This window comes from Esox lucius, chromosome 9, assembly GCF_011004845.1.
Source record: "Esox lucius isolate fEsoLuc1 chromosome 9, fEsoLuc1.pri, whole genome shotgun sequence".
Lineage (NCBI taxonomy): Eukaryota > Metazoa > Chordata > Actinopteri > Esociformes > Esocidae > Esox > Esox lucius.
In genome coordinates, this window is record NC_047577.1 from 18,518,087 (window position 1) to 18,537,773 (window position 19,687).

At 41.9% G+C, this 19,687-nt stretch overlaps 2 protein-coding genes across 2 annotated transcripts; both read left to right on the plus strand.

Annotated features, from left to right (window-relative positions):
* The first annotated feature begins 26 nt into the window (after nt 1-26).
* Nucleotides 27-2,463, plus strand: snrpb2 (small nuclear ribonucleoprotein polypeptide B2). Its single transcript, XM_010889253.4, has 7 exons — nt 27-113; nt 455-549; nt 751-923; nt 1,102-1,236; nt 1,402-1,437; nt 1,704-1,792; nt 1,941-2,463. The coding sequence occupies exons 2-7, from the start codon at nt 486-488 to the stop codon at nt 2,098-2,100; spliced, it is 657 nt and encodes a 218-aa protein (XP_010887555.1). The 5' UTR covers nt 27-113; nt 455-485; the 3' UTR covers nt 2,101-2,463.
* An 11,082-nt stretch (nt 2,464-13,545) lies between these two features.
* prokr1a (prokineticin receptor 1a) lies at nt 13,546-18,355 on the plus strand. Its single transcript, XM_020049508.1, has 3 exons — nt 13,546-13,756; nt 14,530-15,016; nt 15,935-18,355. Exons 2-3 carry the CDS (start codon nt 14,559-14,561, stop codon nt 16,668-16,670), a joined length of 1,194 nt encoding a protein of 397 aa, XP_019905067.1. The 5' UTR covers nt 13,546-13,756; nt 14,530-14,558; the 3' UTR covers nt 16,671-18,355.
* Nucleotides 18,356-19,687: the final 1,332 nt, after the last annotated feature.

The window sequence follows — 19,687 nt, forward strand, 5'->3', positions numbered from 1 at the left end:
CCATATTGCACTCCTATACAAACGGTGGCAGTAGAGGACTGTTGTTGATCTAGCGAAGAAGAACCAGGAAACCGAGTCTACATTTCCGGTGGTTTCTGAAAGTGTGGGGACTGGTGAGTATTATCGTAGTTTTGAGTCAATTTAGCTGTTTAGAATCTACAACCGCAATATTTTATTACCACACATGGAAGTATTGTTATAAAACTTTGTTTAATATTTTCACGAGTTTTAGCAGCAGCACCAGGTATCAGTTCCTGGTGAACAAGCTTACAAGCTAGATGCTAACCAGCTATGTGAATGCTATTTTGCCCATTCTGGCCCGCCATAGCGTTTCTTTCATTTGGCCATAGCTAGTTAGAAGTTACTTTGGCCATAGCTAGTTAGAAGTTACTTTTATTATGAGACGAAGAACTACTTTTACACAGTTAATGTGGCAATGTTTCTGATTCCCCAGGTGAAATAGCGCCGAGTGAAAGTTGTTAATCATGGATATTCGACCAAACCACACCATTTACATTAATAATGTAAACGATAAGATCAAAAAGGACGGTAAGAATATGTGCATCTTTCTACCAAGCTAGGTACAGTAGTAACGCAAAGGAGAGTTTTTATTTAAATTGTCTATAATTCGCGTTTTTCCTTAGGTACTAAATGTTCAATATAAGATTAGCTACATGTATATTTTCAAGTCTCGGTCAATGGGGTAAAACTTTCAGCATTGAAATGACTTTGGTTGTTGTTGCCTTTCAGAACTGAAGCGGTCACTCTATGCTCTGTTCTCTCAGTTTGGGCAAGTTGTGGACATTGTTGCCATGAAAACCATGAAGATGAGAGGGCAGGCGTTTGTGGTGTTCAAAGAACTTGCATCAGCTACAAATGCACTTCGACAACTTCAAGGGTTTCCTTTCTACAATAAGCCCATGGTAAGTTATTACTTATAAGTTCTGTATTACATTTATCCCAATGTGGTTCAGTAATGTACCCTAGCAAATAAAATTACACTGTAGCAGCAAAACATTTGAATAGAAAGTTAGTTTCTTGAATGCGACCCAACGCTGTGTTTGGTGAAGACCAACAATATATTGTTTCAACAATTTTCAGCGCATTCAGTATGCAAAGACAGACTCTGAGGTGATCTCCAAAGTCAAGGGCACATTCGGAGACAAGGACAAGAAGAAGGACAAAAAGAAGAAGCCTCAAGATCAAGTGGCCAATGTGGCCAAGAAGCCAGCACCAGTGAGACTAGCTTATCTTGCTTTACTATATACATTTTTATATATGGATTACATCCCAGTAAGGAAAACTGGTTCAAGTGTTGTAATGTTACAGAGGTTTTCATTGAGTACAGTATATGTCAACATAATGCACACATTTTTTTTTTTAATTCTTTGTTCTCAACAGGGATCAGCAAACACAAACAATGCACCAACCATGCAGGTACGACCACTGGTGTAGATGGATTCACACCCTTATATAATCTATATTTTGCATTGTGTTTTCATTCTCTTGTACTTATGCAGAAATCCTAGCTATGACTCTTTGAAACGTTGCACTATTTAATGGTGTTCTTCTGCCTTTTTTAATTGTACAACCTGCTATAAGTACCACAGACTTCCACATCTTAGTAAAGCTGTGTGTATAGTGTTCTGTTGGGAAATGTGTATCTGTCACTTACATACTTGACTCATGCTTTTGCTCTCCAGGTTCCAGATAATCCACCCAACTATATTTTATTCCTTAATAACCTGCCAGAGGAAACCAATGAAATGATGCTCTCCATGCTGTTCAATCAGTGAGTATTGAAATAATTTTCATTTTGTTCAATGTGTAATCTATGTATTTGTATTCTTTGGACATCGGGCCACAATCCTTTTTAATTGTGATTCTTGCACTTGGCAAATAGTACGTAAGGGAACTTAAATCCCTCTCTTTCGTCACAGATTCCCTGGTTTCAAAGAGGTGCGGCTCGTCCCTGGCAAACACGACATTGCATTTGTTGAGTTTGAGAGCGAGGGCCAAGCAGGAGTGGCCAAAGATGCACTGCAAGGCTTCCGAATCACTGCCCAATGCGCCATGAAGATCACATACGCCAAGAAGTAGTCCCTGCCATGATGTAACTGGAAAGGGGACACATTTTTGGACTCTTGGTTAGAGATGTATTGGACCCCTTGATTTATTTTATTTTAATTTTGTTTTAGCTGTGGAATCTACAGGCAGTTCGTGCTTTTTTTGACTGATTTCTGTACAGTCACTGTGAGCTGTGGGGAAAAACCTCTGACCTGCATTGCTCTCTATTTTTTATGACTTAGTAATAAAGAACTGTTGCCTTCTCTATGTTCTATGTTTCTATCTCTCCTGAAGGCCCTTAAATGGACCGCAGATGTTTGTATGTAAAAATGTAGGGAAGTGATGTTCTTTTTCTCTGAGAACAGAAATGATTAAAATCAGAAGGTTTGAGACTCATTGGGGATGTTACATTGGTCCTGTAATCAAGTAGTCAAATTGTCATTTTTGTCCAATCCCAGTCACATAATTATAGGCTGAATTAACTATAGCCAAGTTCAAAGTTTAGAAATCCCACAGTCAGCTCTGATGTCATTACTACACACGGTTAGTCTAAGAGTTGGTACCGGCAGTGCATTCATCACTTTTCAAATGAATAATTCCTCTGATGTCAACATTTTATGTTTCCTGATGGAGAAAATTAGGAATTAATTTCTCAAAGGTAAATAGAATGTGATTGCATCAGAGTTCAGATGTTCACTGCTTTCATTTATCACAAATATGTGCCTTGTAAAGGTGGGACACATTTTCTGTTAGTGATATCTGTTAAATGTCCAACTGATTTAAGATGACAACAAAGGTCTGATGTGCACCCCAAACTGGCCTCAGTTAATAGTGTGCTATTTCTAGTATATGTTGGACATAGGAGTGCTCATAACTGGTCTGCTTGAGCTGTATTGCTATTTTCTTAATATCTAGAATTGTCATTTCTGCAGTATGGCCGCAACAGGTTTTGAAAATGTAGTCCATAATGTTGTGTGACCAGTGAATAGGCTAATGGAGAGAGGGCCACATAGAGAGGGCAATTGGCCTTCCCAAAAAGACCATAAGACAGTTGCAGCTCGTACAGAACGCCGCGGCCAGGATTCTCAGCAGAACCAGAAAATATGATCATATCACACCAGTCCTCAGGTCTTTACACTGGCTGCCAGTTACATATAGGATCGATTTTAAAGTATTACTACTGGTATATAAATCGTTCAAAGGCCTAGGACCTCAATACATTGCAGATATGCTCAATGAATATAAACCCAAACGAACACTCAGATCATTAGGATCACATCAGCTAGAAATACCAAGGGTTCACTCTAAGCAAGGAGAGTCTGCTTTTAGCTATTATGCCAGTCGCAGCTGGAACCAGCTTCCAGAAGAGATCAGATGTGCTCCTACAGTAGTCACATTCAAATCCAGACTCAAAACACATCTATTTTACTTTGCATTTAATGAATGAGCACTGTGCCACTGTCCGTCCGACTGTTTTCACTGTCCTTTATTTTATTAAATTTTTTAATCTAAACTGTATTTGACTTTATATTCTTAACGGTTTTAATTTTTCTTATTTCTTCACTGTTCTGTATTTGATTTTATATTCTTAATGGTTTTTATTATTTCTTATTTCTGTAACAGTACCTCTGTCAAATGGATATTTATGTAAAGCACTTTGAATGACCATTGTGTATGAAATGTGCTATATAAATAAAATTGCCTTGCCTTGCCTTGCCAATATAACTGTTGGTGCTGGTTATGAGTGAATCTATGTAAATCATGAAGGTCCATTTCAAATAATGAAAAGGGGGTATTTATTAGTTTGCAGACTCTGTGATTTGGCTCCTGCAAAGAGCTGCCACAATTAACAAGGTTAATGGTCTATTTTGATCAACAGGTGCCAGGTACAAGCTATAAACAAAAATATCTAAATACTTAATTCTGTACATGCTTAAAACCTAAAATCACTCAAAAATCAAGAAAACATAAAATACACCAATTTAAAATATAATTATTTCAATCCAGAAATGAACAATTCACTTCTGTAATTCATAGACAGGTACTGGATACATTACAGTTGAGTAACTTATTTTTAAACATCACCAGAACCATCTCATTTAAATGTCCTACAGAATAAGACAAGTCCAATAATATATTGGCCCATCTCTATAGTAATAAGCATTATCACCTGAATGCTAACAACCTTTTCAACATGGTAAAATTGAATAGACTGGAGAATAAAACAGTCTCAAAGCAGCGTTTTGCTTCTATAATAAGTGCAGTCTATCATATTATTTTCAACGTATTTTCTAGATTAAAAATGTCAAACAAAACATTATGTTAACATCATACTGATGACATAAATGCCACAACATTGACCAATCTTGTTGACTAATTCAATTAATCACTACTATCCCCTTACATATTGGAACATTGTATGGACAGGCTAACTAGCTACTTGCTCCTCTGATCCTGTCAAGCTGTTGTGTGTTAAAATACATCTTAAATAAATTCTTATAAACCCAAACTAAAAGAAGTATACTAAACCAAAATCTAAGCATAACTTGTACTGTTGGTCCAATGATGAATGAGCTTAAAAACAGAACCTAGAAATGTTAAATATGCATAAGAAGCTTATTTTTCTCAATTTCATTTACATCCCTGTTAGTGAGTACTTCCCCTTTTCCATTATAATACATTCACTTAAAAAAATCTTATTTTTGTTCATTATATCTACTCATTGATGAATTTTTTACTTAATCTGAGTCATTAGAAACTATATGTGGTCATCCATAGCTTATTTCACTTGAGTTTAAATCAGGTACCAATCTCCCTTATTCATCTATCTACATGGGAACGTTAAAAGAACACACAAATAAAACACAAGGTTGTGCAAAGAAGTTTGATTAATCTTGGGTAACTGTATGTTTGTGTGAGTTATATACGTTGCCCTCCAAAATGATTTCCCCCCGTGGTAAAAATGGACGTGCCAAAAGGCTATTTGTCCTGCTGACTGGTAAATTGCTTAAATTTGGCACACATGCTAAGGGTTTTGACTCTCACTAGCTCACATTGTATCTTCAACTTCATTGACACGAGTACAGAAAAGCTGGTTAACAGGCTAGCCAATGCTAGGAATGAACAGCTATTGTCAGTTGATCTGGTAGAGGTTGACAGCTATGATAAGCTTCAATTTGAAATTGCCTACATTTGCATAAATGACAGCTATGCTGAACTTTCGTCCTGCCTTCATGCTCACCCAATGCTCCTCCCCTTACCCACTGTCTACCCCACTTCATATGCACGACCCTGCTGATGGCATTGCCTGGATAGAAATCTGCCCCCCGCCTTGGTTTAAAATGAATGGGCTTGCCCCTCCTTTACACACAGTTTGTGAGCACCTATATTCCAGAAATTATGTATTCACCTAAACACTGATCCTTAAGGACCGATCTTTCCCTGTCATAACATTCATTTCTAGTCTATTTATTTTCAAGAACCAAATTGTTCATTTTGTGCAGATTCTTCTTAATTCAAACACTTGCCAAAAAAAGAACTCCAAGCACAAGGAATCTATTTCATACCATATTAATCTATTCCTGGTTTCTGTTTTGACCAACAGCAAACTGACTATGATTTCTGGGTCTGTAAGGAAAAAACACAAGAAATCAACCCATGTTATATACCACCACCCATTTCCTGTTATTCATCTGCTGATGGTTTACAAGTCCCAGACTCTGTAATTTATTCTGCTCACGTAGCAGTCAACACTGCGTGTCCAATTTCCAATCCCAGATTGACATTTGACAATGAACAGCATACAACTGTATTACCAAATGGAATCAGGCTTGTGGGATGTTTATTTCTTTGATAAAATGAGGCAAGGGATATTCCAATGGAAGACCCACATGTCAGATGTAAGTAAAGGCCCAGGTATTAAAGATTCACTGTAATAAATAAAAAGGCAACAAAACTGTAGGTGTAACCAAGGGAAAGGTGTTGGAGAAGTGTAACCGAGAAACGAGAAGAGCTGATGGCTTTTGAGGTCAACATAAGTGTATCAGTCTAATCTACACTGAACACAATTATAAACGCAACATTTTAGTTTTTGCCCTCATTTATCATGAGCTGAACTCAAAGATCTAAGACTTTCTCTATGTACACAAAAGGCCTATTTCTCTTAAACATTGTTCACAAATCTGTCTAAATCTGTGTTAGCGAGCACTTCTCCTTTGCCGAGATAATCCATCCACCTCACAGGTGTGGCATATCGAGATGCTGATTAGACAGCATGATTATTGCACAGGTGTGCCTTTGGCTGGCCACAATAAAAGGCCACTCTAAAATGTGCAGTTTTATCACACAGCACAATGTCACAGACTGATCGTAGGTATTGAGGGAGTGTGCAATTGGCATGCTGACTGCAGGAATGTCCCCCAGAGCTGTTGCATGTGAATCTAATGATCATTTCTCTACCATAAGCCATCTCCCAAGGTAAATTTGGCAGTACATCCAACCGGCCTCACAACCACAGACGACGTGTAACCACACCAGCCCAGGACCTCCACATCCAGCATCTTCACCTCCAAGATCGTCTGAGACCAGCCACCCGGACAGCTGCTGCAACAATCGGTTTGCATAAACAAAGAATTTCTGCACAAACTGTCAGAAACCGTCTCAGGGAAGCTCATCTGCATGCTTGTCGTCCTCATCGGGGTCTCGACCTGACTGTAGTTTGTCGTGGTAACCAACTTGAGTGTGCAAATCCTCACATTTGAGGGCATCTGGCACTTTGGACAGGTGTTCTCTTCACAGATGAATCCCGGTTTTTACTGTACAGAGCAAATGGCAGACGTGGTTGAGCGGTTTGCTGATGTCACCGTTGTGGATGGAGTGGCCCATGGTGGCGGTGGGGTTATGGTATGGGCAGGCATGTGTTATGGATAACGAACACAGGTACATTTTATTGATGGCACAGAGATACCGTGAAGAGATCCTGAGGCCCATTGTTGTGGCATTCATACATGACCTCATGTTGCAGCATGATAATGCATGGCCCCATGTTGCAAGGATTTGTACACAATTCCTGGAAGCTGAAAACATCCCAGTTCTTGCATGCCCAGCATACTCACCGGACAAGTCACTCATTTAGCATGTTTGGGATGCTCTGGATCGGCGTATACGACAGCGTGTTCCAGGTCCTGCCAATATCCAGAAACTTCGCACAGCCATTGAAGAGGAGTGGACCAACATTCCACAGGTCACAATCAACAGGGGAGGAGAGGAGGCATTGCGGAGCTTGCCTTTTCATTGAGGGGTTTCTGAGTTTTAAAGGGTGGGTCTGTTGGTGGCTGTCTCTCCAACTGAGGCTGATGTTTTTTGTGAGGGCTCTGGAAAGCTTCTTCCTGGCTGCCCCCTAGTTCTGTCTCCCGCTGCTGTGTCATCTCTGTCCGCTCGTGTGTCTCAGTCTTATTATGTCTGAGGTGGGGCGTTTGCAGATTGGCCTAAGAACTGGATATGAGACCGGACGAGCAATTAAAGTATGCTGAGTTTAATAAATAGGACAGCCACTCAATCTAAGAGGCGCAAGCGTGGCTGCAGGTTTACATGTATCCTGAAGGGAAAACCTAAAATATCAATTCACAACACATCCCGCACCCTTTACCTTCCAGTCATTATCTTGTGGCGCGAATGCGTGTAAGAAAACCCTCGAACATGGCAAAGTTGAAGCCCTGTAAAGAAGAGTGGGCAAAAATTCCACCCAGTCATGACTGTACTTAGTTGTTCTGCAGAAGGAAAATTCATTTCTAATGAATTATTGCAAAATATAACCTTTCGGTATAATTTGTTGCCTTTATCTGTGAATAGTGTTGAAGTGAAGACTACATATTAATATGTCCAAATACGTAAGAAACAAATGTCATGGAGTGTACTTACTTTTTCACATGACTGTATGACAGGTCTCTTATTGTAACAACCGAACTCTGACCAACATTTCTAAACTACGATAAGAGGGTAGACTGCCTCAGTCCCCGGACCTAACCGGACCTAACCGGACCTAACCGGGACATGTACAATAATTTCACCTTTCAAGGAAAGGCTTTAAACAGTCTGACAGTTCTCCCATTTCTGACAATGTCAGTGCGGGTGAACTTTCCTTTGCCTGGGCTGGAGCATTTATCACTTCCTTGGAGTTTTAAGATGTCTGCCAGGAATTGCTTAGTGAGTTTGATAGATAAGGAGAGCTTTGAGAGGCCTTGTCTGGAGTGCAGTGTTGTGCAGACCTTCTGTACTTGATGCGGCACTGAGCCAACAGTAGTATGGCCCATTGTTGCGTTGGGGCTGGCTGCCAGTGATGGGATGACTGTGTGAGGACCAAAGTAAAGTTAGTGATCTGTGATTGGTCAGTAGTTCGAATTGTCACCCATACAGAAACTGATAGAATTCCGAAGATGATGGCGAGTGATTCACGCTGCATAATTGTTCTCTGCTTTGATGTTTGTGATTCAAAAGCGATGGTCTTTCCTCACCAGGTGGCATAATCTGTAATACAACAGCACCAACGCTATATGGGTGAGGCTTCACATGCCAACTAAATTAGTAAGGTGTGGTAGTAACAGGTAAGGAATTCAGTCTTGGACAACATTGTTTTTACTGCTTTGAAAGTCTCTTCATAGTTTATTGTCCACTTCAAGTGTTTGCCTTTGTTCGGAAGTTGTTGCCTTGACTTGGTGCAAAACTTGGAATAGTATTTAAGTAGACCTGATGAGATGGATCCTCCACGACAGATCCTCGACAATAGGTTTAATCAATTAACTGAGATACTCAACCAAGGGATGAGAAAACATACACAATATCCAGCAACCACAGTCCACACTCATCTAGTCTCTGTAGTACAGTATTCAGGTTTCTCTGGTGCTCCTGCTCCTCTTTGACAGGGACGAGTAAATCACTGAGTTGACATTTCTTTCTGAAACAAGGCTGCGGTTGAGGTCATTCTGAAAGATAGTCTTTGTACAGGCCTTTGTGCGTCACAATGGGCAGTAGGTCTTGTGATTCAAAATGGAGACATATGTAGACAATCCTGGCACAAATGCATTTTGCTAAGCTTTAGTTTTCCAGATAAACTTGCAAATAGGTCATCTATAGGAGGTAAGGATATTTCTCTGGGAGTAAAAGGGATCCATATTTCTTCATGACTGGTGTAACCAATTCACTTACACTTACTGGTTCTTACACTTCCCTTTTGACCAGTTAGTCTTAGTTCAACTTCTTCTTTGGTTTGATATTCTATGGGACATTTCTGGCTTTAAAGTTGTTTGGCATGCTGATTGGTTTCACTGTTAGTTTATCTGCTAAGTCGTGCATGCTGCCAAGTTCACCGTTAAACCCATCAGTATGTTTCTGCAGTATCCATTGTAGATTTGTTTCTTTTGCAGCCATGTGAATTTTCTTAACAGTTTAGCTTTATTCTCTCCAGCCATATGCAACCTAGCAGAGCTGGACGGTTGCCTTTCATGATGTTAAGTGGTAGCTTTACCTTCTATTCGTTGAGCTCCACTTTAACAGTCGCGATTCCTCTCAGTAAAATAGTGTATAACAGTGTCTTACCAGTGTATGTTTTCATCTTTTTTTATTCTAATGTGAGGTGATGAAGCTTGTATTTTGTATACAGCCTTAGTCATAAAAAATATGTCCGATCCTGTATTCACTTGTCACCCATCTGGGGCTGGTGTCAAAAACAGACAAAACATGCAAAGATTCTTCCCATTCAGATAGTGTATCACTTTGTTCCTCGTCTTTGTTCTCTATTCTATGCACTTTCTTTTCATACTTCCAGAATTTACTATTCTTTTGTTCCGTACTTTGCTGCCCCCTCTGGCCTTGATTTAGCTTGAGGGGACATGTCAGAAACCTTTCTCAAATGCAGGACGGACATCACCCATAAGGAATTGCAAACTGTAGTCAGCGTCAATTGTGTCTTGCGCCATGGGCTGCGTAACGACCGATTTAATCAATGCAACTAAATCTCTGTCAGATTTGAACCTCATTGGTCAGACTGGTGAGGTGCATACCCAGTTAGGATGCTGCAGTGACTGAGCTAACTCTGACTCTCCCGGGCGTCGGCCAGGTCATTTGTAAGTACACCGGGATGTGAAGACGTCAAACGTAATTCAAGGACTGAGGTTGTAGGGTTTCTGACATGTCTACTTTGCAATCGGAAGTCCAGCCTTGATCGATTGGCTGATAGCGGTGCAGTCACACCAGCAGATGGTAGTGCACACAGCCCTTATCCTGTCACACATTCACCCACTGGGTTTTAGAGTGGATCTGGAGGAGAGCTGCCTGGTTCCATCTCACCGGTTCAGTTTTTCAGGTTACATTTAATTCTTAATCATGCGTTCACATCCATTGACCACAAGGGCGTTTTTTTGCGCTGCCCTTTCTCGATTCCCTCCTAGAGCGACTGTCTTTGTCTGCTGGGAATGATGGCTTCCTCTGTGGCCTATCTCACTCTCAGGGTGTTATGGATGTGGTCAGTTCAGCGCTAGCTGCTGACCAATAGCCTGAACCTGTCACACCCAGGGTTTTATGGATTCACCGGGATTCCTCCCCAAAACTCAGTACTAATTCCTGGTACAGACAATTCTGAGAAAACCTATTGCAATCACTGCTTATCTATCTGCATGATTGAATAATGAACACTCAGGATGTGTGCGCAGCCTAAGACCATAAATGATTCCCAAGTCGCCATAATTCAAAGCACACACATTTCTACTGCAAATAGAAAATTCATTAATACTGCAATGAAATTGGATCCAAATTTCTAGCTACAGGTGGACAAAAATGTTGTCTGTAACTGAGACTAGCCCAGCGGAGTGGGTCTATTCACACACCTTGATGTCACCCATCAAGGTTCTAACACCTTGATGTCACCCAGCCTGGCACAGGTGAATAGATGGCCTGGCAGCCTTGTTCTTTTCTGGTTAGGGCAGGGGTTCGCATTAGGGTTAACATTTGATCTAGGTTTAGAGGATTTGCAATATAGATTTTCCTAGTCTCAACAACGATGGTGTGAGTGTGTGTGGGTGGGTGCCTGTGTTTCTAAATCTCCAGAGCGACTTACATACATTATTGATGTCTCACCTGCCTACTAAATCTTTTAAAACCAAGAAATCTTGTAGCAATACCATTTCCTTGAGTTTTTTAGGTATTTGGGTATTTGTTCCAGGACAAAGTAGCATTATCGGCGAATACTCTTTCTCCGTTTCAGTCCTTGCTCTTGGAACTGTAAAAGTGGCCAGTGACAAAGCTCAGAGGCTGTACAGTGGATTATGATGTTAATGTTTGTTGGGAGGTAAGATACATAGGGAGTAGCCCGACCACTGTTCCAGAGCTTTTGACAGAAGGTGAAGTTGTGTAGTTCATAATTATTGATCTTGCATTTGTGATTAACTGAGGCCCTCTGTGATACACCGCATCCAGCTCATTAATGGTAGCTCCCATGTACATAATGGCCGCATATTCCCAAAGATTCAACTGCACCTTGCACAAAGGCATCAAACCTTTGTTAGCTTAGAGTATGCTAGCCCTAGGGATTCCCAATACACTGGAGCACTCTATTCATCCCGACATTTAGCAGAGCAAGTGAGAGCAAGACGGACAGATAGAAAAAGAGCTTTTAATCATTCATCGCTCATTCTTTGGCCTTTTCTGATTTCGCAGAGGGAAGGGGGAGGGCAGAGATCAAGCCTCTGAGGGGGACGAGAGAGATGGGAGAAAGGTGAGGGGCAGAGGCTAGAGTGAGACAGCCGTAGCCCTGCCTTCACCATCTGCACACCGCCTCTTCTTCCCTGCTCCCCACAATGTCCTTGAAACCTAGGAATGACCCCACCTGAGACAGAACCCACCCCACAACCCATGTTTTGCACCTAAATTAGGCCAGAGGTTTTTTGCATGAGGGATGAGTTTTATTTCCATAGATAACTTGTCATCCATTGCATTGACTGTTCTGCTTCACTAAGGCACATTCAAATCCCAGTGTGAGGTTTTCCCGTCACTCCCGGTCCGACTCCTCCCCGCCACGCTCCGCACCTGCCACCGTTTCACTTCCCAGCACGCATGAACGCACCCAACACTCCAGATCCCAATCACCTGAATATTGAACACCTGTGCCCTGTTAACCCCTCTATTTAGCCTGTGCTCTACCTCCCCTCCAGTGTGAGGTATTGTTCCCAGTGGACCTGCCAAGCATTCTATCGCGCGCTCTCATTACTTTGTTGATTCCCAGCCTGTTGTGTTCTCTACCCTCTTGTCCCGTCCTCTCTCCTCGTTTACAGTATCCTGCGTCTTGACTTGTTCGTCTGCCCCGTCGTGTCTCTCCCTGCCTACCCTACCTGTGTAGTTACCTGTACGGACTGCCTTCCCGGAACACCGACCTCCCTGCCTGCCCCTGGATATCCTTACCGTCTCTCCCAGCCTATACTGTAGCCTCCGCTGATTGATCACCCGGCTTCCTGACCTGCTGGCCTGCTTCTCGGTTTCGCGTCTCTGCTCATCCCTGCCTGTGCCTTCGCCTTCAAGGACTGATCTTCTGGTTTCCGACTCTCTGCCTGTCTTTATCGTTTGTGTGCTAGCCTACTCCCTTGTGCGACGAAAAATAAATCTACCATTGCACTTCTGCAATTGGACCCACACAACTCTGGTCCTGGTGTTCATTACACCCAGGAGGACCACTGACATTCCTGTTGGTGTTTCCTCTGAAGTCTGACTGGTATTCTGTGCATGAATAAAGCAAGCAGACTCATAACCATATATTTAAGCAGTGTGGCACAAGAGGTTGTGGAATACGGTCAATATAAATGAGTTTACTGCATAGATGTACTTAGGCACAAGCATTGCAGAATGCTTGAGCACAGCACTTAGCCATTGAACAGTTCCGGAAAAAATTAATTATTTTTCTTTCTTTCCTTTACAAAAAAGTTGAAAAGGAACATTTTGTGTGAGGAACAGAAGCGTTCAATTTGCAGTGGTCTCTTAATTTTAACCATAACGTTCCTCACTCACAATCTTCCTACTTTTTTGGATTGGAAAGAGCAATTAGGACAGCAATAGAGCAATTAGGACAGTAAAATGTTATGTTACATCATACCCATTGTATATGGTGTCTTATAAACAGGCTGGTTTTAATTTTCTAAATGCTGATTGGCTGTTAGCCTGGGTATATGAGACATAATACCAGGGATATGAAATTACTTAACTTATTCAGGCTGTAATTGCGTTGCATAACCGGTTTACAAGGGCAATATGGAATTTTAGGGGTTTTGAATATATTGCCAAAATACCAAGGCTAAGCACTGTGTCCAGGCATTCAGCAATATGCCAAACCTTAAAACAACTCTTAGCCATGGTATATTGGCCATATACCACACCCTCTCGTGCTTACATTTACCACTGCTTTCAGGCAATCAGCATTCAGGATTTCAACCACCAGGTTTGAGGAGAGGAGCCATTGGTGCGCACTATCCTAGTGAAAATAGTTTTATTTCTACGATATGGTTAAAATCAACCGCATGAAGTGATACCCAACCTCGAATTCATTCTGGAGCTCATCATTCGACAAGCGCATCAGGGCTAGTGTGGTATATTTTTAGAATGCGTAGCCAAATTCTAAAGGAAATATTCGGCACTTTTGACTGTAATTTTGGTAAGCCTGTTATAATATTTATTTTGTCTTCATAATGTTTGACCTTTTGCAGTTTATTTTTTATTCAAAAACGTTTCAACAATATCAAATGGAAATATTATACTTGTTTCTTGTTGGAATAAATTGCCCATATAGTCTATACTACTTTATTCGAATGGCAAAACGTTAAAATATATTAATCTTTAGATTAATCTCTAAGTGCAGAATGTATTGAAATCGATTCGGCTGAATGAGTGTGAAAAGCAACTGTAGTTGTCACAACAAAAGCTATTTCTGGATAACCGCAGGTCGATCTGGACAAGAGCGTACTAAATAAATCAAATGAAAATGTATGAGACAGGGCTACCTTGGATTTGAGATCACTCAATTTGTTGGATTCCGCTTGATACAAGAAACAGTATATTTAATCCCTGTAAAATTTACAAAAGGAACTGAATACCCAATTTGGTGTCTTTAACATCTGGATTGGCACCATGTTCTCGCAGACCGTTCTTCCAGCGGACTGACTAAATCACTAATTTCATAACCCTATGCCACCCAAAATGAGGTGCCCACACCAAAATTAAATGTACCAGTATACATTAATTGCCATTTCAGCATTTTCTTTTGCTTTGGAACCATAGCCCATCTTTAGCTACTGTGTAGGGTATGATTTAATTTCTATAATATTTGACGTGTTAATTTTAATTGCAATGCATATCCAAGTAAAATGTACTTTGCTTTACGTTAAAATTAAACAACACTGTTAAATAATGTTGTGACTTGGTTTGCAGATTACCCCGGCGAAAGATGTTAATCCAACATGGGTGAATCTGATAACAGTAGCTTCGCCACGAAGTGCGTGGCAAAAGATCGGGTGAACTGTCTCGACTCTTATATGGCCACCTACGATCTGGACTACGGAGTTCCACTGGAGGAAATACCGGACACAACCCAAGGCCGTGCTTTTTTTGTATCCACAATTGTCATAGCCGTGGTCCTGGTCTGTATCATATTGGTCTGCGGTGTTGGCAACTGTTTGTTCATTGCTTCTCTGGCGCGATACAAAAAACTTCGCAACCTCACTAACCTCCTGATTGCAAACTTGGCGGTGTCTGATATTCTAGTGGCAGTAGTGTGCTGTCCGTTTCTGTTGGACTACTACGTGGTGAAACAGCTTTCATGGGACTACGGGCTTGTACTGTGCGCCTCAATTAATTATTTACGCACGGTGTCCCTCTATGTATCTACCAACGCGCTTCTGGCCATCGCAGTGGACAGGTGGGTGAAGCACTTACAGTGAACACATTCAGTGCTTCAATTTTCCTCTGGCCAACACTAGTGTTGCGTGTGATTTTCAACACTAGTTGACAGGATGGCATCTTTCATGTTTGTGGTATCTAATAAGCTGTGTGCTTGTGAATGGCAATGAGCATTCTATTTGTAAGTGGTTGAAAACTGTTTATGCAAAATACATGCGTGGAAGAACATCTTGTTCCAGCGCACTAATAGGAACAGTACCTTTTACATGAGGATACGTGAGAAATATAACAGAAAATATATATGTTTTGGACATTTTACACTGTTTTTCATTCAGAAATCATTGCTGGCTGCTGACTATAGTAAATCAATCATGAATCTAAAGAAAAAGGTGGAAGCCAAAATTATTTACTTGACGTCCCACAGTTAATAACCTAGATATGAATGTCATCTGCATGTCATCTCAGAAACCACTAATCCTGCAGGCAAGAAAACATTTAATACAAATGCCAGGACGGACAAATACATGATAGCTACAAATACATGATAGCTAGCTAAATATAGAATGTAACAAATACATTTTTCATTGTGGTAATTAAAAAGCATCACTGTGTGTTTCCCACTTAAATCAGCTTTTATTTAGTCCTAGCCCACAGCCCTTCTATCTTACAGTGTATGAATTTTTCATTTTGGTGTTATTATGTAAGACAGTGAGGCTTCGCTAGAATAGCAATTGGCAGGATTCAAACCCATGTTAGCACTGTCATGTGGATTCACAAGAACATATTGCTAATAATTAAATGCTTACATTTCTGCATTGTCCCACACATGTTCATTAACAACCAAGAACTTCCAAGAGAAACCTCCAAGATAGATTAGAACCTCAGTGATCTCTTGTCCTTTTTCGTTTTGGTATCCATCTCTTTCTTGTGTTCTCAGGTACATGGTCATCGTCCACCCTCTGAAGCCTCGCATGAAGTACCACACGGCCTGCTACCTGATCCTGGGGGTTTGGATCATACCCATCATCATCTCCATCCCCTCTGCCTACTTTGTCTCAGAGACCACATACCCGCACTTCTCTAATAAGAGCCACAAGACCTTCTGTGCCCAGATCTGGCCCGTGGACCATCAGTTCTACTACCGCTCCTACTTCCTCTTCATCTTCTCTCTGGAGTTCGCCGTGCCCGTGGCAGTCATGGCATTGTGCTACGCCAGGATCTCCCGGGAGCTGTGGTTCAAGACTGTGCCCGGCTTCCAGACGGAGCAGATCCGCAAGCGCCTGCGCGGCCGCCGGAGGACGGTTGTGGCGCTGCTCCTGGTGTTGGCCGCCTACGTGCTCTGCTGGGCGCCCTACTACGGCTTCACGTTGGTGAGAGACTTTCTCCCAACCCTGATCTCCAGGGACAGGAACTCCCTGGTGGCCTTCTACATCATCGAGTGCATAGCCATGAGCAACGGGGTCATCAACACGCTGTGTTTCGTGAGCGTCCGGATCGATGGTAACTGCACGCGGATGATGACCAGGCTACGCTGGAAGTCTGTCAGATTTGTGATGGGAAAGACAGCGGACGACCACATCTCGTCTCTGCGCACGACAGAGGATGTCGAGTGCACAAGGCTGAGGTGGAGGCCGGATCCTCAGACCATCATCTTCGTGGAAAGGTTTGAATAGAGTCAGCAGGAGACCAAATTGATTCTGACGTCCTGCTCACGTCATTCAGCGTGAACCTGTACTCCTTGATAATGACTGGGTTCATGGTGGTACAGCACTTCGAAAGACACTGGTCTGACTTAGGGCCAAATGTCCCCGCCTTTTCCAAAATGTAAAACATTTTGGTTAACACCAGGAAAATCATGATTTGTAAACTTTTACATTTATAATTTAGCAGAGACTCTCATTCCAAGTTATGAGGTGGGACAAGCACACATCCCCGTAATGGTAACATCAGGAGCAACAAGCAGTGCAACTTAAAATAGAAAAAGAAAAAAGAAGAGCAAGAATTTGTCCGCAGTGTGGGAGCGCTGTTTTCGATGCACATGTACTGCTGTATAATCCCATAATTGAAGTTCCTGTCATACCAACAAATTGGCAAAATACCATTCCACGATAGTCCCCGGTGCTGTATGTGACAGCGGGAGTTTGATTGAGTTAAACAACCACTGCTGATTTGTTGCTGATCCCGGATTAGAAAGCATTAAAAAGCATTGCAGGTTTTTTTGTTGAGGTCATCAAAGTGGTGACTCACTCCTGCTGGGTCATGCCTTACAGTGTTCACAGAGCATGACTAAATAATCAAGTTCAGGTGGAGATTTCCAGTTTAATCTGTATCCGCAAAACCGGCCCCACAGCAACCCAAACTCTTAGTTCTGCCATTTATCTATTGCATCATCTCCTAAAAGAATGAAATGTACCGTAAGTATCGAACATAAATCCACAAAGCGTGTCATTGTTGTTTTAGCCTATTACCTTTTCCCACGCAATATTATACAATAGTTGTTGATGTTACCCCCGCCACACAGGGTAACTATAGAATGCTACGTTTTAATCTGAGTTTAGTATGCTGCTCTAAAGTACCAAAGAGGTACTTCAATTGGTGTATACCTGCCATGTTACATACGCTTGACATTTGCAGTAATGCAAGTCAGAACCCGTACCATTTCTAGGTTCAATGTATTCGTAGGAACCTGACAACCTGCCTAGACATGATGTACAGCGCATTTGATTTAGACTCCTTCACGTTTCCCACATTTCTTTACACTACAGGCTTATTCTAAAAAGGTTGAATTTTTTTCCTCATCAATCTACACAATAATGACAAAGCAAAACTAGTTTTGCATATTTATAAAAAAATAAATATCACATTTACCTAGGTTTTAAGACCCTTTGCTATGACACTCAAAATGGAGTGTGTGGAGGCACCAAGCTGGGAAGGTCCCCAAGAACACAGTGGCCTTCATTCTTAAATGGAAGAAGTTTGGAACCATCAGTATTCTGCCTGAGAGCTCCAGAGTTCCTGTGTGGAGACGGGAGAAACTTCCAGGACGACCATCTCTGCAGCACTTTATTCATCAGTCAGGCCTTGATGGTAGAGTGTCAAGACGGAAACCTCTTGTCAGTAAAAAGCACATGGCATACCTGAGAAGTATGTACTGTATGTATCTCTGTACATCATGCAGTAACACATTTTAGCCAGTTGACTAGTGAGACACTAATTATCTAATTATTATTGTTAATACTTTGTTCAAATCTTGATTCATGGAATTTTTCAAATGTAAAAGTGTGCCTCATTAGGTTAGCATTAGGAGTTATGTGCAATTTTCCGGTTACTGTAACCTCAGTCACCTGTACATATCACAGTGGATTAAAGTCTCTTATTTTGCGTGTTCCAACTACTCCTTGCCTTAAATTGACTTTTGCTTGTTGAACTCACTCGGGTACGTAAACATTATATATACACTTGTCTTTTAATCCCCACTGATGTGCCACCAGGCATAAACAATATTAAGTAGTGTTAATTCCCCCGGCACAGTCCCTGCAGCCAGACAACTTTCTCATGGTTACTGGGAAGAACTGCTGCCTACCTGCTAAATTTGGGTCCCTCTTTGAGCCAACAGTGATTTTCAACCGGTTTTCCCCATTGGTTGGAATCAAGGCTCAAACTGTCTCTTGATGGTAGACAGTTTCTACCGGTAGCCCTGAAACAACAAAAACCCTAGTCATCTGCAACTCCATTACCCTCAATATGAGAGAAAAGAATCAGCAGGGGTTCACATGCAGTTTACCGGGGGCAGGGCCACCAATGTAACGGTTAATCTTGTACTTCAAAGGCAATTGCAATTAATGAATTAATCACTGATCTTAAGCTGGATATAACTGGCCTGTGTGAAACTGGCCAGTGACCATATCCCCATGCATCCAGCAAAGAGGGAGGAGTTGCTGATATTTATGACACCAAATAACTTATTTACACTCAAACAAATCATCATCATCATCATCCTCGTTGTAGGATACTGGCTTTTTATGCTGCAGAAAGAATTTCACAGCATTAGCTACTATTAATAATACAAACATTTTATTGACTGTACTTCATATTTATTTTAAGAGACGAATGATAACACTCCACGCTCCCTGCACATATACAGCTCCCCACTGGAGACCAGGGATCAATACCCTTCCTCACCCCTCACCCCTCAATACCGTCTCCACCCCTCACCACGGTCATCCACCCCTCAATACCGTCTCCACCCCTCACCACGGTCATCCACCCCTCACCACGGTCTCCACCCCTCACCACGGTCATCCACCCCTCACCACGGTCTCCACCCCTCACCATGGTCATCCACCCCTCAATACCGTCTCCACCCCTCACCACGGTCTCCACCCCTCACCACGGTCATCCACCCCTCAATACCGTCTCCACCCCTCACCACGGTCATCCACCCCTCACCACGGTCATCCACCCCTCACCACGGTCATCCACCCCTCACCACGGTCTCCACCCCTCACCACGGTCATCCACCCCTCACCACGGTCATCCACCCCTCACCACGGTCATCCACCCCTCACCACGGTCTCCACCCCTCACCACTGTCTTCCTCAGATTCCTACTTTCAATGAAAGCCTTGCAGAAAACAACAAAAATAATAAAGGAGAGTGACGGTTGAGTCTTGCGTGCTGTAAATGTGTTT

Bases quoted from the DNA above. Each gene is read 5' to 3' on its own strand.
- snrpb2 (XM_010889253.4), top strand. From the start codon at position 486: ATGGATATTCGACCAAACCACACCATTTACATTAATAATGTAAACGAT. The intron at 550-750 runs GTAAGAATATGT...GTTGCCTTTCAG, and splicing joins CGATAAGATCAAAAAGGACG to AACTGAAGCGGTCACTCTAT. The intron at 1,237-1,401 runs GTGAGACTAGCT...TGTTCTCAACAG, and splicing joins TGGCCAAGAAGCCAGCACCA to GGATCAGCAAACACAAACAA.
- prokr1a (XM_020049508.1), top strand. From the start codon at position 14,559: ATGGGTGAATCTGATAACAGTAGCTTCGCCACGAAGTGCGTGGCAAAA. The intron at 15,017-15,934 runs GTGGGTGAAGCA...TTGTGTTCTCAG, and splicing joins CTGGCCATCGCAGTGGACAG to GTACATGGTCATCGTCCACC.